Below are 16,719 nucleotides of genomic sequence, written 5' to 3' on the forward strand. Positions count from 1 at the left end.
CGAGAAATTCTCAAAACAATTTATTCAATCTCCAAATTGATCAAAATGCCAATGCATTAGCAGAGTCATGTAACCAATTGCGTGCAGTTTTCTGTTGTTTTCTACATGTCCATTTGCTTATGGATGAAAATGTATTTCAGCAGTCTTAGTAGTACTATATAATGTATAATATAATATTCTTGCCTAAAGAAGTCAATATATGCAAAATGACTGAACATCATAACATAATAGTCCTTAATCAACAGTGTCTACGTAATGTGAGGAACATATACCAGCAGGAAGAACAAGAAAAGGAGTAAGACCATCCTTCTCAAGCACCTGCATCATGTGTGAATACGACCTTAATGTTTGTCCTGTTTTTACAGAACAGCTAAGTAGTCTTGCTCCTCTTCTTCCTCCTCCTAGTTAATCAGTTAAAGGTCCATGAGATGCATGATGGGTTATGACAACTAGAACAACTTATGCTAGGACTTACAGTACTTATACTGACTGACATTTACTTTTTAGATAAAGTATTTTAGGGAAACTAATGGACTTTTGCAAGTAATTCATTGTGTGGAGCTGTTTGTATAAATTGTTTCGTGACATTCTTTTAACTGTTTTTACCTAAGCAACTGAGAAAACACTTTATAGGTGCTCTTGTTATTGGTTTGTTATATTATGGCTACTGGCTTATGATTACAACCAAACTGTTAACAGATGTATAAACATAAATGAGGCAATTTATTAGTTTTTAAAACATAAAGTAGTACAGATTGCTTGTCATTTAGAGCTTGTTTGTGTCATTCTTCATGTAAATGTGTGGTGTACGCACATACAGTACATAACAGCCACAGGGCTTTTAAGAGCAGAGCACTTCTCCAATGCTGGTAATTACCAAAAATATATCCAGCAGTCACTATTCCCACAAAACCTGGACATCACGCGGTAGCCACAGGGAGAAGAAACATCTTGAAAGTAATTAAAGACTGTGCTCCCTGTATGCGTTTATAATCCTCAGGCTGGGGAAAGTTTGCCCGACTAACTCGAGCTCTAACAAGCAGCAGAGGAGTCTTACAACAGCTGCAGCCCACAGTGCACAAAGGAGAGAATGTCCTCAAGCACTCCCGCTTAGCTGAGGTACGAGGATTTTTTTTCTTTTTTTGTTTAGTAAGAATACATTATATATGTAATACTAAATGGAAACTGAGCAATTGTGTAGATGAGATCAACCTGCACAGATCTTCCTATTAGCTGTACTCGCTGTCGGCATCTTGCTGTGTATTTGTCTTCCTGAATTTTCCATTATATGCCGTTTATCGGCAGGTACTACAGCTCGGCTCGGATATCTTACCTCAGTACAAACAGGAGACTCCCAAAACCCCTCCGCACATCATCCTGCACTACTGCCTTTTCAAGACCACATGGGACTGGGTGATCCTTATCCTCACCTTCTACACGGCCATCATGGTGCCCTACAACGTCTCCTTCAAGACAAAGCAGAACAACGTGACGTGGCTGGTGGTGGACAGCATTGTGGATGTCATCTTCTTGGTGGACATTGTTTTAAACTTCCACACCACGTTTGTTGGACCTGCTGGCGAGGTCATCTCAGACCCCAAGCTGATTCGAATGAACTACCTGAAGACTTGGTTTGTTATTGACCTGCTGTCCTGCCTGCCCTACGACGTCATCAACGCCTTTGAGAACGTAGATGAGGTGAGTGTGGTGGTTCTGTGTTGGTGTAGTAAGACAGTTAACCAGCAACTAGTCCATTTTTAGGTCTTCATGCCAATTATTTGCTAGTTGGTGCTGCTTAGTTGTTGTAGTTGTTGTAGTGTGCAAATGGTAAACTTGTGTAGCCTGCGTTGAAGTGGCGCGTCTGCACTTCATTAGAAATGAATGCCTCACGTGTGCGAGATGCAGTCCCATTTATTTCCAGTGAGGCCCCGTCAAATGATCATAACAACAATTTTAGATCACGACAATAATGGAATGTTTTGGGGGAAGGACTTTTTGAGCTGGATCTACGTACTTGACATTTCTGTTGTCATTTCTGTTTTCTGGGTTTGTTCTATGGCAACTTCTCCTGTCCCCATACATGACTAGGTTTATTACCTAATTAACCCACTGATAATTAAGTCAGAGCATACAGACATGAAAGGGGAAGATCATTTAATGCTTTTCTAGCACTCAGTTTGCTAAAGAAATTTACCTGTTATTGTTATCACATGATTTATCTTTTTTATCAATTTTTTTTAGACAAAATATAAGTGAAGCAGCTTCTGAATCAAACAGACTGTGTGAACTAATAAAGACTTTTATTTTGCCTTAGGCAGCTTTAGCTCAGTTGATAAAGGCAGTCGTCCACGGACCACAGGGTGAGTGGTTCAATCCCTAAATTGGGGAGGGTTGCATCAGGAAGGGCATCCAGCGTAAAAACTGTGCCAAATCAACATGCAGACAATGTTCCTCTGTGGCGACCCCAAACTCACAGGATAAGCCAAAAGGACAAAAAAAAAACCAAAACATTTTGCCATAGACAAGAGCATCGCCTATAAACATGGTCACTAAACACAACAATAAGGTGAAAGCTGTTGCCCCCACAATTTTGTTAAAATTGTAGAAATATGTAGATATAAATGATAAAAGAATAGGACAAATATTGACTGAAGTGATTTAGTTTTTGATGACTAAAACTAGACAAAAACTTAACAAAAAACAAAAAATAGATTAAAATTTCACTTCAGCTATTTTAGACTTTCACTTTAGACTAAGTCTACATCAACATCAGGTGCCAAAATGATCAGAATTTGACCAAGAAACCACTCAATGGCTAATAGTTATTATTGTTGGTTGTTTATTATAATGTGGAGAAAAAGATCGAGTTCTGGAGGAGCAGGTCAACCAGCTCTATACTCCAGTAAAAAAGCAATAATTAGTCTAAAAATAATCTGCACTAGAAGTACTACTTCAAATACATTATTCCAGTCGAAGTAATTAGTACATGCTATAAAGGATTCCTAAAGTACTCCACTAAGAAAACAACATATTGTTAATTTTGATGCTGCTGAAGCAGAAATGTACAGATATAATCCAGATTGTGCAAATATGATGAAGGGCATTTTCTAGCAACTAATAAATTAGACCAAGTGGTGGGGTTGAAAGGCTAATAGGATCTGTCCGTCTCTTTTGCCAGTCCCCAGTTTTCATATACTCTGTGCAAGAAATTATTTATTTGTTGTCCTGTTACAACATACAGCAGCATTTCTTTATTGCATTTGTTTAATTGATAGGATTAAATAACTGTACAGACTGTGTACATGTTAAGCTATAGTACTATGTGTTAAAATCTAGCTGATAGCGATTTTGTTTTTCTGCCGGTATCCAGATTTAAATATCTGTGGTGCAGCTGCAGCTTCTGAATTTGGTCCAAATATTCCTGAGATCTTTATTTACTTATTTATTTATTTTTGCTTTCCAACACACAGAAAAGCACACATTGATTAAATAGAGCCTCGGGGTCCTGCACTTGCTGATTTTTATTACATCAGTGCATCATTGTGCATGTGTGTATGTGTGTGCACATGTGTGAAAAATGATAAAGTGTTAGCATTTAGCGGTGCAGTGTGCCACACAGTGAGCAGCACCGTGTGTGTCTGCTTTCAGGCTGTTGGGTAGCACATAAAGTAAAAGATGAAATGCTGCTATAATAAAACGCTTGTTGTAGGACAGCAGGCACTGAGTAGTATTTGCTGGTCCAGCATTTTGGTCCTTTCTAGTTTTTCAGTGCCTCAGCATCCTAAATGCTGACAAGGTCAACTGGCCGGAGCAGAAGAAGTCAGGGGTCAGCATAAGGAGAAAAAACAAGAAGTTTTTGTGGTTTTAAAGGCCATCACTGGGTTATTGATCTGTAGTATTATCAAGAAACGTATTCTACTTAATGTCCATGAAAGGGTCAGACTTTTGATTATAGGTGTCCAAAAAGTGTTTTCCCATTTTTTTGTTTTAAATTTTAGATGGCAATACATATGTAGTAAATGGGTAATAAATAATATGGCAGTGGTTTGTCATGGCCACAGTGTAGTTTGTTCCTTGCAGATGTGTCAACAGCAGATGTTGAATCTTTCAGTGTCTGTGGGATAAGGAACTTTTTTTTTTATTTAACTTGGTAAAAAATAATGATCCATTTTCAAGTTTATCCTGTAAAATGTATTATGTACAGTATTTTGTTACTGTCAACAAATTCCATGAAAAGAGCAAATTTAGGTCATTTTCAAACCTGTAGTTTATTTGCTGTGGTCAAAGTCAGTGGACCACTTTGTACAACTGGATGCATTTCCTTATTTTGAAATCTCAGAGTAAAAAATAAATATTTTTCATCAACACAATATTCAATGCACATTCAGCTAGTACAAATGTTTTTTTTTGTACCATAATGTTATCTTATTTATAAATTAAAAATCACTTAATTTAATTTATTAAGGGGGATGCAATGTTTTTCGCCAACCTTTATAGACTCTTTGACCATTTTTGCAAATTGGTAATTTTTTGGCTTAAATGCCAGACTATCAATGGTTCTCAACTCCAGCTTACTGTAGTAATGTTTAAGAATCAGTAGTGAAAATACTGTAACCGTTAGTTGCAGCCCCTCACTTCACAGCAGAGCTTCAAGCTTCATTTTCAGCTCTACATTTACTGAGTTTCAAGTGTACATTTCGCCAATAAAAAGGTTAAGGACACATCAGCTGTAAACAGACACCAAAGCTAGGACCATCCACTTCCAAGATCATCTTCCACTGTGTCTCTGCAGCAACTCAGGGACTCCAATTTACTCCAAATTGCTTTGAGGCGATCCATGGCAGGGTTAGTGAGAGCTAGTAAACAATTGCCTATGTTATTACACCAGCACAGAAACATCTTGCTGCTGCTACCGACCTTAACGACCGACATGAATAACTTTGATGGTTGTTTTCCCCAACAGGTTTTCAAACGGGAAAGGGGAGCTCATTAACGAAGAGTGGCTGTCAAAGTTATTCTGGCGGCCTTAAAGCTGTATACCTGTTACCTCGAGATCCTTGCAGTCATTGTGTCATTTCAGTTACTAAAACGCCAAAAATGAGCCACTTTCTGTTGCTGTCCAAGTGTTTTAACACAGAGCTGACATAGTGATGAAGCCTGCAGCACATGCTTTGCTCCCACTGCACCAAAAAACACAGGGTTGTTTTCTGTTTCGCTTTATTTTATTAAATATTGATTTTCTACTATGTTTATTCATCGCTTACTACTGATCAAGTGTCTCTTCCCTTACGTTTTTTTCTTCTTTTTTTCATTCCTCTGTTCTGTTTGCATGGCCCCCCCTTCCTCTTCTGCCTGTGTTCATGCATGGGACGCGATGGGAAGAATTGGAACCACCGAGCTGTCACTCAAGTAGGCTTCAGTTTGATTAGAATATGATGATGAACAGTTTTGCCTTTTAATTTAACTTGTAGACACACATGTACACTTGACAAACACACCACAAACAATGATGCGCCCTTCATATTTCTTGTGACATTTATTTTTGCACCAAAATTTAAGCCGTGGAATTGTGGGAGTGTGACTGCGAAGGCATCAGTGCATTGAATGAATGTCACAGAAGGCAGGTTAAGATTTGCACTGCCTTTTGTTTTGTCGAACGATTTTCATTGTAAGAATTATCAGATTGTGTTCTACATTTTGAAAATGAACAACAGCATCATTAAAGAGATCATCATGACAGCTCATTCAGTTCTCATGTCAGCTGCAATATTTCATTTGTGACAAACTGATTGCTCTGATGTGACAGTTACTGTTTCAAAAACTACCAAGGCATAGAAAATATATTTGTTTAAGGCATTTGTTATTATAAAAGACTGATCTTATTTCTGGTCCTATGTGGCAACAAGTGGAAGAAGCTGAAATTTAATTAGGATATTTTAATTTTAGACTTGTAGAGTTTTGTTTTTTTAAACTTACATAGCACCCACTGTGTGGGAAACTTAAAGTCAATTTTATACTAAAAAGACATCAAGTTGATAATAATGCCAGACTGATGAAGCATCAGTTAAGCTTTAAATAAGGTTTTGCACAGAACAAGGATTTTGTTGTCCATCATTGCTGTTAAACAGACTTTAAGAAGAGATTTCTTCATGGCCAGTATGAACAGAAACAGTGATGACAGCAAGAAAGCCCTCTTGACATCTAATTTACTTTGTGCTAAGCTCATTGCTAGTGTAGCTTACTCCATACAAACAGAGCAAATAAGATTGTCTGCTGGGAGCCAGCGTCTTCAGTTAAACTAGGACTCTTAGTCTATTAAAGCATAAAGGGAAACCATGTTAAACCAGATAGCGTTTTTTATTTTTTTCATTTGTTCGTGTCAGTTCTTGACTTAAATGGGAACTTTAAAAATCTGTCATGCTAAGCTAACCTTCCTCTAGCTTAATACTGAAAGTGTGGAAATGAGAGTGGCATTGACATCTGGCTTTGAAGGTAGTTACTGTACATGATTGCAGTTTTTGATTTAGGCCAGTTTGACTTATCTTACAGACTGTTTGCAGAAGGAAACTGCAAACATTTCCTAATTTTAACAAATTAGATGCACTTGTCAGTGACATTTGGACGTGATCAACATGTCACGTATTTATATTTCTTCGCATATATAGCAACAAAAAACGATAAGCACAGTCACCAAAATGGGTAACAATTTCTTTAAAGAAATCTCTTTAATACCTATTCAGTAATGAGCTTTCTTCTCCAACTTATGTTTGTAGAGTTTACTGCAGACGTCAAAGCACGATAGCTTTGGTAATTGAATTGCATTAAAGTTCAGGTTTACAAAGTGAATTACATAGAAACTAGGGGGACTGTCCTGCAGCTAGATCAGATCAAGTGATGGCAAGTGCTGCAGCTGTACTCGCATTGGAGACCACAGCAGATTAACAAATCAATACCACTCCAGTGCGCGCGCGCACACACACACACACACACAGAATACCATCAGCACCGAACTGTAAAGCAGACTGATGGAATTGCAGTAGTTAGAATTGAGTGGGTGTCTCAATACAGAGTTAAGCTGAGTAGACATTTAGCTGCTGGTTATGCAACTGCTAGAAGTTGTAAAATGTTGTCACATTGCACAGGAAGGTTTTTAAAATCAACTCACATGTTAACACTTGTAAACACTTTGTGTATTCTGAGGTTGGTTATTGCACTTTCGTGTTCTTTGTGAAGCTTTAAAGGTATAAAACATTTTTTTCATAGCATTGATATAATGTTGACATTCTTTGAAAATCTATCAGACACTATGCAAACACATTACATCAACGTCATGCACTGGGTTTTACTGAACTTTAATATCATAAAATATATGTTAAAATGATGCACATCCACATTAATTAGTAGTTTTCAGCTTTTCCTCTAGTACACAGATGTTTGCTATCTTGCTAAGTTTCGATTCATATAGATAAGTGAATAACACAATTAGTAAAGTAAATTTTATACAGCGAGCGCTTTCTTAATCCCACCGAAGCATTCAAGTCACTCATAAGTCATAAAACAAAAACACAATAACACACAATAAAACACACACAATAAAAAAAAACACACTAAAAACACAAATGTAGCAGCCGAACAGAAACGAAGACGGGATTATACAGAGAATATGCAGTATAGACAGAACCTTACTTCATCCCTGCCTATATTGCATTTACAGTGTGAGCAGTACATGCTGTAAAAATTGTTTATAATATGAGTTTTTCATTGTATTGTCGGCTGAACTGCAAATACATTTTTGTGGAGAACATAACTGGAGTGTTTTCCCTTAAACTAATAAACATATTTTGATAAGAAATGTTAAAAGCAAGTCATAAATAAGTCATAAAACACTGAACATATCAATAAAATTGTACTTGATAACGTGTTTTTAATCTGATACAATATCTGATCTTACAGTGCAGTATCCAGTTTACCTGACCACAGAATTAGGAATCTTTCTTATTTGTATTTGTTTAGAAACTTGGAGCACAGAGGTTAGATTAAGATCCTGGTCTGGCTTAATAGAGACAAATGTAAATTCACACACTTAATGCTTTTAAACTAAGCCCCTGCCTTTCTCAACATGAAACTGAAGTGCTTTTGTTGCCTAAACCTAACCACAGACTCTGGAGTCAAACACGGGTCTGAAGCACGACAGTCCTGTGCTTTAGATGCCCACCACTGTGTTTGCAAATCACTTTCCAGTAGTAAGAAGTAGTCACCCTGCTGGTGCGCCAGAGTACAAGCAAAGACAGCAGAAGTGCCCTCTAAGGTGGCCCTGCAGTGTATAACAAACACGATAAAATGCCCTCTAGAGAAAAAGGAAAACAATGCATCAGGTTCCCCCCGACATTTTTTTGCCCGTGATTGAATTTACCACATTGCCTTATACAACTACAATATAAAGCAACTTTTGAGTGCTAATAAATCAATGGAGACGTAATAATAGCTGTGGATTAAAGCAGTACCATGTTGTTTCACTTCAAACTAGCAACAAAGCTTTTAAATGTTTTAAAATTAAAGTAAAATTAAAAAGCCATAGATTTGTTTTCTGTTGTGTGTCTCTCTCTGTTTCAGGGTATCAGCAGTCTGTTCAGCTCACTTAAGGTGGTCCGGCTTCTCCGCCTAGGTCGGGTTGCTCGTAAACTGGATCACTACATTGAGTACGGAGCAGCTGTACTGGTCCTGCTGGTGTGTGTTTTTGGACTGGCCGCCCACTGGCTGGCCTGCATTTGGTACGGTCATGATATTGGTTGATTTATTTTTTTATAAATTTATTATTATGATTAACTTTAGATTTATCAAACAGTCTATTGCCACCACATTTTAAACATATTGCATAAAACATTGAATTTTCATGTCCATCATCTTTTTTGTGGTTACTTGTACTATAATAAATTCTCACACATTCTCACTGCTACATTTTGCCATAGCTGTAATATATTAATAGCTCAGCCAATTAATATAATGAGGCCATTGATTAAGCTTATTACTGCTTTAATTAGACAGCGTGCTTGCTTTCACACATTAAAAATGTATGTTTTTGTTTTTTGTATCCTAAAGCCAGAAAGTTTTATAGTGGTTTCAAAAGAATTAGCTTTTTCTTCATTAATATTCAAATTTATGGTGCAGGGGCCTCTAAAGTCTAATCAAATTGGCTACTCTACAGGGGGCAAGTGTGGTGGAAGCATTACAGTTCCAAGTTTTGTGCTTGATTTTATTATCTTTATGAGAATGTCTATACACACACACAGAATGACGCAGATGCCATCATGACTACTTAATGTCCTGCATGCATAAAATCATACAAAATATGCTATTAATATTTTTCGATGTCCTTTTATTTTACATTGTTACCTATTTCCAAACATGCATTTAACACTCTTTGGAGTGTTTTTAATGTTATGACACCCATTGTTCACAGGGTTACAAAACTTCTTTTTGGTCCTCTTAAAACATTTTGTGCCAGTTTCTGGTTGTTTCTATTATTTTGTCTTTTTTTTTTTGTTCACTTTTTTATTTTTGGTGGTTTGGTGTCTATAATTTTCACTTGTATGACTGATTCTAGCTGTTATGTTTTTGTGGGGCTTTTTAAAATTTTTTTTCTCTCTTTTGTGTTTTTAAGTTAACACCGTTAATACAAACAAAAAGTATGTGCAGTTATTTCATGCAGATGCTCTGTTTCAGGGGCCCCGGGGCCTGTTGCAGGCAAAACCTATTTACTATCTGTCCATGGTCACATTTTACAAACTGGGAGGCTCTATCCACTATCATAAACATTGTACATTGCTCCTAAATGGAACGATCAAACTAAATAAATGAAGCTGATGTTGCTCTACAACCAGGCCCACATGCCAATAAAAATAGCTCCTGTCTCGTTTCCCTCAGTGGTTTCTGTGGTTGCCATGGCCACATGCCGAGCCGTGGCATCCAGTTGAGAAAAGCTAGACCATCAACTCAGACGACAGCAGCAAATAGCCATGACTGCTCACAACACTCCCTTTCTCTCTGCTGCTGCCACTGTATATTCACTGGAAACAATGGAGGTTGTTGTAGTGTGAAAAGATCAGTATATTTAGAAAATCTGAATCCTGTTAAACAAAGTACACAGTATATACACAATATTATCTTTTCATTCGGTGCCCGTGACCCTCTGTCCTGTCTGTTGTCTGTCGACAATTTGTTGAACATGATCAAAAATTGACCTGCGTATTTAGAAGAAAACAGGCTTTTCCCCTGAACCATAATTGAAGCAACATGCGCCACAGGTACTCCATGATCTGATTAGATGGTCGTGTGCCTTGTTGCATAAATGTACAATTTTTATTATGATAAATTTAAGTGTTACTTTGTTGATTCTATGAACGTAAGTCTCTGTTTTTTGTGATAATATTGCATTTTACATCCTTGAACTCTAAAGTTAGTTCAGTTGAATGTCCACTTAAGGAAATATTTCTTACAGCGGAGAGACCTGCATTATTTAACGAGGGGTCACAAGCAAACAGGTTCTGACCAAAGTTTTACTCAACACATATAAGAATATTTGCTCTTGAACTTCAATGCAGTTTGGCTGCATTACATTTACCTACTCTATATTCTGTAAGTGGTTCCATCTCAGACTTTCTCTAACAAGCTGGATTAATTTTGGAGATCCATATGTTTCATATGCAGCTGACCGGACGTAGTTGAAATGTGCCGCATTTCGTTCAGACATTCACAATGTCAAAAAGATGCTTGTGAGTCTGAGTTTTCTCACCACCATGAGGTCTACACCAGTTTTGACTGAAATGTTTCAGACTAGAATTAGAATTAGAGTTAGAATTAACATGAATTCAATACTCACATTTAATCAGTAGTTACCAGGTTTATCTACTGTAGAGTCACCAATAGATCCACATTTCATTATTTCAGTACTTTGGTTTACAACAAAATACTTGCAAAACTGTGTCTCACACACAAATGCACACAAACAAAGTCAAGTAGTCTAGTATTGCAAAATGTAAAAGTCAAACTGAATATTTTGCACTCCAGGTACAGCATTGGTGACTATGAGGTTATTGATGAAGAAAACAACACTCCCCGTATGGACAGCTGGCTCTACGTCCTGGCTGAGACGATGGGGAAACCGTATCATTTCAACACCAGCGGCTCAGGAAAGTGGGAGGGTGGGCCGAGCAAGGATTCTGTCTACATCACTTCCTTGTATTTCACAATGACCAGCCTGACGAGCATCGGCTTCGGTAACATCGCCCCAACGACAGACGGAGAGAAAATCTTTGCTGTGGCCATGATGATGATTGGATGTGAGTGGAGGAATTTTTCATTCTCTCTAATGCAGCAGATGATACATGAGAAACTTAACTATGCTCTTTAAAACCACAGTCAACCCACTTAGGCGGGTGAATAATATGGAAAGAGCCAGCTAAGTACAGAAAAAACTTTTGTTGAATCATCATTCTAACTATCTTCAAAGCTTTAGTTGAGTATACTGCAGTTCAGTGCCAAAACTATTGACAGCATGTTTAATTTAATTTACACTAGCGTGGGCCTGGGTTCTCGGTGGTGTTTTCACCCCCTATGACCTGCTCCTCAGTATATTGCTGTAACAAGTGAACACATGAAAACCTATTCAGGAAAAAAATCACGTGCCTTTTGTGCACAAATTAAAATGTTCTTTTGTTGGAAGTTTTGCAGTCATTTTCAGTAATTGTCAACTTCCTTTTTAGATTTGTTAAGGGGGGATGTTGTGGAGAATTAATTTTTATTCTAGTGGTTCAGCAAGTGTGCCATTACAAACAAACAACTAAGCTGCTAGAATCAAATACTTTGCAAAGATGCACACATTTCTGGGCAACAGTCACAAAACTGATCAGCTCTTTGTTCGTGCACAGAGGTATTTTTCTTGGCATGGCACAGAAGGATGCTACTCTCTGTCTTACTAAGGTGTAGATCAGTTATCAGTGAGACTGGACTTTTTTATATTTTAACTCACATATACTCTCAGTTGGTAGAGCCACAGGGTCAGTGGTTCGATCCCCCATCATCCTGGCTATAAGTCAGTGTCCCTAAGAAAGTTGTTTGCTGCTTAGCTCTAAGGCGCCTGCTAAATGATAAATTGTACGGTATGATTATTATGGGGAGTGTTACTGAACTATCTCTTGTGGAAATACTGTGTTACTGCAGAGAATCATACAGCTGTGCAAAAAGCAAATATAGATCAAACACACTTACTGTTCTCTGGCTTTTTGTGGCAGAATGGTCCGAAAAAAAACTCATTGACTACGTCATTGATAGAGTACAATATATCTGTTATTCTTGACCACGGTACATTATGCCTATTACCTCAATCTGCTGTGTGATGTTGTGCTGAATTATTCAGATTTTCTGGGGCGTGATGCATCCCTCACATGAGTTTCTTGCATTTCTGCAATGCCTCAGTTGAAATGACACAGTTGAAACAGTGACTAAGGCGTTTGCTCCACAGAGGCTGGAGTTTAGTGGAGCGTTGATAACAACATTTTGTGTTTCACAGGCAGTTTTTTTTTTAGCCTGTGAAATATGTTTTATGACTCTCATTCAAATGTGAGTCATAAATCAGAACAGCCACTAAATGGATAAATACAATTAACAGTATGAACAATGGGTATTTATAGCCCCTATTGGGGTTTACCAACACACAGAATTAGCTCTAGACATAACTAACAAAGACCAGATTTAAATGTCTAAAAATCTCTAACAAACACCTAATCTGCTGAGAAGGAGGCAGATTTGCACGCTCCTCTTCCCACATCTCAATATTAAACATTTATAAGGTGTCTTCTGCTTGTGTAGCTCTTAATATAGAGTGTGGTGCAGAGCCATTATGTGTGGCTGCACGCGGAGAGCAACACCTCGGAGCAATAACTGACACTGCCAGATCAATTTAGCACAGAGCTCCCTCCAATCCCTCTGCAATAAGTCCTCACCTACATTGTATTTTTTTTTTTTCAGCCACAATCTCAACCCTGAGACAAGAGGATGATTGACCCCCCCCCCCCCCCCCAACATCCACCTTTAGCTGTTCAGGTTTATGACTACACTGTGATTGGAACTGGCAAAAGTCATCAGCAGACTTTCCTCTGTTTTAAATTTTTCATCGTGAGATACAAATCATCTTAAAGCGTAAATACCTAAAAGTCAGACAGCCTCAGGAGGATTTACTTGTAGATGCAATCTACTTTAGTCCATGGCTGTTCTCTATGAAATATGGATGCCCTGATACTGTTCTATTTTTACCCTCAGCACTAGATCGGTGCTGGCAGTAGAAGATCACAGCGTGACGGGAGATTGGGAGGGTGGCATGGGGAAGAGGGGGCACTATGCATATGTCCTGTTTCTATAGCAACCGTTGGCCTGGGGCTTGAGTTTTTGACAACTGTCTAACTACCTTCAAACAAGCCAGCTGTTGGATGCTGAGCTACATGCTGCAGTAAAGTTGTATACATCAGCAAGTAAAGGGGGGACGAGATGAAACTGCGTTCCACAGGGACCGATTGAGTTTCCTTTGTTACAGCACTTTCTGTTTATCAGGGAAGTGAGTGTTGCCATCTGCACGCAAGCTCGAGGTAGCAGTCATCCCAAACGTTTGGCAACTACAAAAGGAGACAATAGTCAAATCAACAAAGATTTAATGGGCTCAGTCCTTTTTTTTAAAAAAAAGCTGTCTTGATCCGTTAATTTGCCAATTTTGACTCCTGCAAACATGTAACCATGACGATACGCTGCAAACAAGAACAAATTCTTTCTGCTGTACTGCAATGCTTGAGCTGTGTGCGAAGGTGATGAAAAGGATGCAAGTTGAAGTTCTCCTCGCCCTAGAGGAGTTTTGAGCGCTTTTTAATTAGTATTATTCCCTGTGCAGTTTTCCAGCACTTTGATTCAAGATTGTGTGCCGTGAAATAAACAAACACGCAAACCCGTGCACAGGTTACTGTCATCATCTGTGGATAATTGAAATGTGTGGCTGGCATGTTTCCTCTCCGTCCCTTCTAGCAGAGCTAATTAGGGCTCCATTGCCAAGAGAACACTGCACACACAGAGCAGACATCCAATGGCTTTGATCCACATACACGCGCCAGCTGTTGCACCAGTCGAACCACCCAATCACCTCAGAGATGCACCCCTTTACTCTCTTTTCCCTTTTCTTTGATTTGTCTATCATAAGACAAGGAAAAATATGCTCTTTTAGTAGGATGTAACACGCAATGGTTCCCTTTTGTGATGACTTTTGTTGATTCAATTTGAAGTCAGTGATAAGCAATTGATAATTTTCATGTGGCTGATAAAAGTGGTCACTATATGAAACAATAGAGATTTTTGTGTTATTGTAAACACAGATTTGGAGATTTATATTTTAAAATAATCTAATATTGGAAATATAGTTTTTTTAAACCTTGAGGGTGTTTGGATTTTTTTATCTTCAGATTTTTATCTTCTGAGTTTGTGTAGCCAGACTGGGTGGAATTATTTTAAAACTCAACCATGGATATTTTGTATTTGTTGCAAATCAGGTTTCGAGATTTGGATGCCCTTGTAAGTCCCTGTTCGTGCACTTGTACACCAGATTTAGGTTTTATATCCTAATAAAACAAGTCGTGAATGTTTTTACATTTTTGTAAAATATTTATTTAGAAAACATTTGTGTCCTTCAGATTTTCACATTTTTGGCTTGTAAATATATCTTAAGACATTTTTGTGTTTAATCTTAAAATCTATTTGAGGCATCACTTGACTCTGGAGTAACAATGATTCTAGGAAAAAGCCATGGGGTCACATAAATCTACCTGTAGAAATTTTGTATCAAACATGACTCCTAACAAATGACTGGTGTAGTGCGTGTGTGTCTCTCTCGCGCGCTCGCTCTCTCTCGCTCTCTCTCTAGCTCTCTCTCTCGCTCTCTGTCCCTCTCACAATTGAAATTCCTCAAGGGGTCACAGTATACTTTATGCCATGTAAGCTTTAACAGCACAGAAACTCCTTCCATCTCACATATTGTTCATCTTCAACTGCATAATTTGAGATCGTACTTCAGATTTCTAACTTTACTGTTTAATCTTCTTATTCTTCCAGCTCTTCTTTATGCCACCATCTTTGGTAACGTGACAACAATCTTCCAGCAGATGTACGCCAACACAAATCGGTACCATGAGATGCTTAACAGTGTCCGGGACTTCCTCAAGCTCTACCAGGTGCCCAAGGGCTTAAGTGAAAGAGTTATGGACTACATCGCCTCCACCTGGTCCATGTCACGGGGCATAGACACTGAAAAGGTACGTCAGACTGCATCATCATCTATAACTAGATCTACAATGTTTTTTAATGCTCTTTAGTGGTGTCAGGCCACCATGATCCAGGTGAGCTCATCTATAAAAACAAAAGTAATCGTTAAACCATGAAGTGTCGTTTTGAATCTCCAGTTTCCTGCTGACTAATGACTTATATATGATTTGTTTAATTATTCAGATTTAGAGACCTTACGGTCAGCAGAACCAGACTAGTCTTCAAATTTCCAGCATTTATACTAAACTATAGTTGGTACAAAAGTTCACATTTTGAAATGTCAACATGGGTAAATAATTAGTAAACATAATATTTATTGCACAATTAGCTAGTACACATGTTCCTTCGTCAGACATTACATTTTTTTGAAGAGGGATGCTGACTTTTACACACTATAAATTTCTGTCAGATTTATAAAGCATGATCACCAGTTTGTTATATAGTGTAAATTCTTTTTTTACATAATAATGTCGGGTTTACATAGTGTTTTTTGTTCTGGTTGTACTTTCTTGTTTTTGGTTGTCCCTCTGCTCTGAAACCAAACCCATGCCAGTGATGCTACGGCAACATCACAACAAATGTAAAATGTAAATTTATTTTCCCATTTTCCACTTCCCTTGTTAATCTGTGTTGGTATTATCAAAACCAGACAGTGGTGTTTATGGTACAGTAATCATCCATTACCAGCAGCCATTGAATTCCCAATCTGATTTCAGATGACGCTAAAATGGGTTGAGAGTGTGGAAATGAACCAGTTGTAGCAGGAAGCAGAAAGACTGAACTGTTTCTGCTCATTTTGATTTGGAGCCAGACACCATTAATAATCCCTGCTTTGCATTTAAATCCACCTGTTCAAAAACACAATCACACAAAGGGTTTATGTTGTAACGAGGTTGAGATTTTGTCACTTGGAAAACTTCAGTGGGAATAGAACTTTGTGTAAACACAGTGATATGGAATTGTGTCCTCTTTATATATTAAGCTCTCACTGCCACGTAGTGTATCATTTATTTGTCTGGCTTGAAGCCACACTGAAAGGTCTAAAATGGCACATAATCCCTCTCGGCTTGACATTCATCTTCAAAGAGCTTAGTATTAAAGGCAGAGACCTGCAACGGCCTGGCATCCTGTTGATTAGGTGTACTTGAATAACGTGCTGCCACTCTGTGACACTCACCAGAGAGGTGGCTGGACTTTGAGCTTGTAGCAGCTTCTGTATGACCTTCACATGAAGCCCCACCTTAAAACATGTTCCATACGGAAAATCTCGGCCTGTCTGATAAGTCGACTCTGATGCCCTTGATTATCACCTAGGTAGAAGAGTGCAATATAAGTGCAGCCCATTTACCCTTTACCATCATTACG

The 16,719-nt window shown here is 38.1% G+C and overlaps 1 protein-coding gene across 5 annotated transcripts in view; it reads left to right on the top strand.

Moving 5' to 3' along the window:
* kcnh1a (potassium voltage-gated channel, subfamily H (eag-related), member 1a) overlaps positions 1–16,719 on the top strand; it is a 49,236-nt gene that overhangs the window by 20,938 nt on the left and 11,579 nt on the right. For 2 of the 5 annotated variants that reach the window (XM_067514525.1, XM_067514543.1), the window contains 6 exons: positions 1,001–1,119; positions 1,306–1,698; positions 5,383–5,409; positions 8,614–8,771; positions 11,068–11,339; positions 15,145–15,344. In XM_067514525.1, coding sequence (XP_067370626.1) covers positions 1,001–1,119; positions 1,306–1,698; positions 5,383–5,409; positions 8,614–8,771; positions 11,068–11,339; positions 15,145–15,344 — 1,169 coding nt within the window. The remainder of the gene's footprint in view (positions 1–1,000; positions 1,120–1,305; positions 1,699–5,382; positions 5,410–8,613; positions 8,772–11,067; positions 11,340–15,144; positions 15,345–16,719) is intronic. The other 3 variants (XM_067514551.1, XM_067514561.1, XM_067514534.1) reach the window with 2 other exon arrangements.

This window comes from Channa argus, chromosome 1 (assembly GCF_033026475.1).
Source record: "Channa argus isolate prfri chromosome 1, Channa argus male v1.0, whole genome shotgun sequence".
Classification (NCBI taxonomy): domain Eukaryota; kingdom Metazoa; phylum Chordata; class Actinopteri; order Anabantiformes; family Channidae; genus Channa; species Channa argus.